The 3,926-nt window shown below is 58.3% G+C and overlaps 1 protein-coding gene across 1 annotated transcript; it reads right to left on the bottom strand.

Annotated features, from left to right (window-relative positions):
* Positions 1 to 299: 299 nt before the first annotated feature.
* On the bottom strand, positions 300 to 3,926 carry ZIC1 (Zic family member 1). The gene is made up of 3 exons (XM_040974911.1): positions 2,878 to 3,926; positions 1,275 to 1,438; positions 300 to 592 (listed from the first exon to the last, which is right to left on the bottom strand). Exons 1-3 carry the CDS (start codon positions 3,857 to 3,859, stop codon positions 395 to 397), a joined length of 1,344 nt encoding a protein of 447 aa, XP_040830845.1. The 5' UTR covers positions 3,860 to 3,926; the 3' UTR covers positions 300 to 394.

Genomic DNA, 3,926 nt, shown 5'->3' with positions numbered 1-3,926 from the left:
AAAAAAAAAAAAAAAGCCAACAAATACAAGCCCGAAGCTCCCCCCACTACCCAAAGAGCCAGTTCCAAGACCACCAGAAACTGGCCCTGGGGGCTGGCGGCGTTTGGTCAGGCGGCCGCCTCCTCCTGACGCCCCCTCCCCACCCCTCTGGCTACCAAGCCTTGTGGCCAAAACCAGAAAAAGAGAGAAAGTGAAAGGAAATTTTAAAAAGGTTTGACGCATCCTCTCTGACTCAGTCTATTGGCAGTTTTAAGAAACACAGGCTGGCGGGGGTCTGGGGGCGTGGGGGTGGGCTGGTGGGGGATGCTGCGTGATCCGCAGGATTCTTTCGGTAATACTGCGGCTACCTCAGTCTCTTAAATAGGGTTTTGTGCGGTGTTTTTTGTTTCCGGTTTTAAACGTACCATTCGTTAAAGTTGGAAGAGAGCGCGCCGTGGCCGGCTGTGTGGTGGACCGCGGAGGAGGAGGGCGACAGGGAACTGGTGGTCGGGTTGTCTGTGGAGGGAGACACGATGGTGGGCGGCGTGGATGACTCGTAGCCCGAGCTGGCGGCCGGCGACGGCTGCGAGCCCTGTGACGACGATTCGTGGACCTGCGGGGATAAAGTCGCGTTTTTACGGAGATAAAGCGCCCGCGCGGCGGCCGCCCAGGGCGCACGAAGGCCGCGCGCCCCTCTCCTCCCGGAACCCTGCACCTCGCTCTCCCTGCAGACCCACGAACGCACCGGAGGTCCAGCCGGCGGGGACTGGAGCTGGAGGACCACCCGTTCCCGCAAAGTCCCGCAGAGGCCGTGCCCGCCCCAGGCGGGGGGCGTGCGTAAAGTAGGTCTGGATCACAGGGGAAGCTGCAGTGGAGGCCAGGGCCCAGCACCACTCCTTCCCTCGACTTTGCCTGCCCAGGTTTAGGGAAGCTGGCTCTCCAGGCTTCCGTGCAAGCCCCGCATCTCTGAGCGCCCAGGCCCGCCAGCATCCTCAGCCTCAACCCGCAACTGACTGCTCAGCTCTAGGCCGAATTCCATAACGGCCTTTGCGCTCGCTTAAAAAAAAAAAAAAAATCTTACGAAACCGAGAATTGTAAAAGGCCTTGGGTGTCCCCACCCTCGTTTCGGGCTCGAGCCCTCTGTGTCCAGCGCCAGGGAGCAGAGTTGGAACCGCAGCCTCCCCGCCGCCTCCGGTTCCAGCGGGCGCGCCCGGCTACCACTGGCCGCCTGACCTCGGCCCGAGCGCCGACAGGGCTCCTGCCTCCAAGGCGGGCGGCGAGAGCGGGACGATTACCTTCATGTGTTTGCGCAGGGAGCTCGGGTGCGTGTAGGACTTGTCGCACATCTTGCACAGATAGGGCTTGTCGCTCGTGTGCACGTGCATGTGCTTCTTGCGGTCGCTGCTGTTGGCGAAGCGCCTGTCGCAGCCCTCGAACTCGCACTTGAAGGGCTTCTCCCCTGGCGTGCAAAGCGAGAAACACGGGCATTTTCATTAGAGCGTGTCCCCAGGCCTTTTAAAATATTTAACTAAGCAAATGCAATAAATCCAGACAGTGGAAAAGGTACGGGGTGTGCCACTTTGAAAGCTTAAAAAACCCGGGACTTCAACGAAGTCTTGGACCTGTAGTGGAACGATAAATATTCTTTACACTATATTGAAACCACAAATACAATTAGATCTCCGGCGTTCAGAGGCCTTTGCTGCTGCCACTTTTAATCAGCCATGGTAATAAGCTGTTTTGATTTTGTTTTTGTTTTGGAGCTCTCAGAGTTACAGCAGGTCTGGATGCTGTGTTTTCTGCCTACCTCTTGGTTTCTCGCTCTCCCCATCAGGACAGTCTCCAGCTGCTTTACCGTTCTCTCCCTCCCACCTCGCTCTCTGCACCCCTTTCTCGTCACCTCCCCCACCCCACTTCCCCACGTAGGCACTCACATTTTATAATGTAATTTGGGTAGGGGGTGGTCAGTGGAGAGGAGCTCAATGCCACAAGTTCTCACCTAACACAGCCCTAAGTTCCAAGCTGGGTGCTCAGACAGAAGCCAAGCAAACCAGAATAGGAGAGGAATCCTTGGGCCTTCGTGGGGATCAGAGGCCCAGAAAGTGCTCCTTGACCTGACTATACAGCCTTTTGAGTGTTCTGAGAACTTTTAAAAGATGTTACTGTTATTAACATTCCCTATTTTTGAAATCCAAGGCTATCTGGGGTCTAGCAAACCGCTCACAGAATCTGATTGACAAAAAGGTCTCCCTGGTCTATCCGCTGCCTCTCCCCTTCCCCCACCAAGCACCCCTACAAACCGCTCTCAAATCAGGGGTTAGAACTGCACTCCTCCAATATGCATAAGGCCCCCCACAGCCTCCACCACCCCCCAGGACTTCTGCCTGTCTCAACACTTTTTTGTTTCTTTACATCTCTTTCTGATTTGTTCTTTTCTACACTCCTTCACCCCAGTCCTCAAAATCTCCCATTTCCTTTGCACAGGGAGCAGCATTTGTATTTGAAGCGTCTCGCTGCGGCCTGCCCAGCCACCTCTCCTGGTTTTCGAATACCCCAAATGTTCCAGCAGCCCAGGCTTGGCTTTTTCAATTTTCCTAACCTGCTTCATTTCTCGTGCTAAAACAAAAAGGAAAAAATGAATAGCCCTAAATCCTTTTCCTTTGCCCTGTCTCTCCCTCTCTCTCTCTGGTTTTCCATAATTTCAAGCCCCAAACTGAAAAAGCTGTGACCACTTTTGGAACCTGCCTCATGGAACCTCACACCCACGCTCTAAAGAGCCTAGGGTGTTACAACCTGGCCGCCGATTTTCGACTTTGGATTTCCGGGTCCCAGGCTGAGGATGGAGACTGGGGGCGGGGTGGGGATAGGGAGGGAGGGTCGTTCAATGTTTCCCCGTACCTGTGTGCGTCCTTTTGTGGATCTTTAAGTTCTCAGAGCGCGCGAAGACCTTGCCGCAGCCAGGGAAGGGACAGGGGAAGGGCTTCTCGCCCGTGTGCACGCGGATGTGGTTGACCAGTTTGTATTTGGCTTTGAAGGGCTTGCCCTCGCGCGGACACTCCTCCCAGAAGCAGATGTGGTTACTCTGCTCCGGGCCGCCGACGTGCTCCACCGTGACGTGTGTGACCAGCTCGTGCATGGTGCTGAAAGTTTTGTTGCACGACTTTTTGGGGTTGGCCAGCTGCTCAGGCTCGATCCACTTACAGATGAGCTCTTGTTTGATGGGTTGGCGCATGTAGCGGAAGAAGGCGCCGGCGCCGTGGTGCGCGGCCATGTTCACGTTCATGGGCCCGTAGCCGTGCAGCTGCGGCGCGGCATAATGCTCCGAGCGCGGGCTGGTCACCTGGCCGTACTGCTCGGGCCGCGGATACATGTCCCCCGAGAAGCCGAGCCTCATCTGCCCGTTGACCACGTTCGGCGATGCGTGGCCGGCCGCCTGCTCGTGCAGCCCGGGGAAGAGGAGGTGACCCGCGGCGTCCGTGTGGCCGTGTGGGCCCCCAAAACCTCCGGCCGAAGCGGCGAAGAGGCTGTGCTGTGCGCTGGCTGCCGCGGCTGCGTCGCCGAAGCCCCGGTTGCGGAACAGAAAGTCCCGTGTGGAGTTGAAAGCTGCGCTGGAATAGGAGCCGACGTGGCCGGGATGGTGGTGATGGCCCAGGGCCGCGGCCGCCGCGTAGCCGGGCGCCTGCGACGTGAAGGCCGTCTGGCCGGCCGAGGCCAGCTCGTGCGAACTGGGGTTGAGCTTGAAGGCGCCCATGCCGTCGGCGAACGGGTTGATGCCCAGGCCCACGTCTCGCTCGGCCACGTCGCCCGCCGAGTGGTGGCGGGACGCGCCAAAGGTGGTCACACCGATCGCTGGATACTGGGGGCCGGCGTCCAGGAGCATCGTGGCCGCTCCGGGCGAGCCCCGGCCTCCCCCGCCCCCCCCACCCTCGCCCGCCGAGGAGGGAAAA

This window comes from Ochotona curzoniae, unplaced genomic scaffold, assembly GCF_017591425.1.
Source record: "Ochotona curzoniae isolate NIBS_2020 unplaced genomic scaffold, NIBS_Ocur_1.0 contig_2599, whole genome shotgun sequence".
In the NCBI taxonomy this organism is placed as follows: domain Eukaryota; kingdom Metazoa; phylum Chordata; class Mammalia; order Lagomorpha; family Ochotonidae; genus Ochotona; species Ochotona curzoniae.
Note: the sequence above shows the minus strand (reverse complement) of the source record. Positions and strands in the feature narration are given on the sequence as shown.

Coding starts and splice junctions, on each gene's coding strand:
- ZIC1 (XM_040974911.1), bottom strand. CDS start 3,859: ATGCTCCTGGACGCCGGCCCCCAGTATCCAGCGATCGGTGTGACCACC. Junction 1,439..2,877: donor CCACAAAAGGACGCACACAG/GTACGGGGAAAC, acceptor TTTGCACGCCAG/GGGAGAAGCCCTTCAAGTGC. Junction 593..1,274: donor CCCTGCGCAAACACATGAAG/GTAATCGTCCCG, acceptor TTATCCCCGCAG/GTCCACGAATCGTCGTCACA.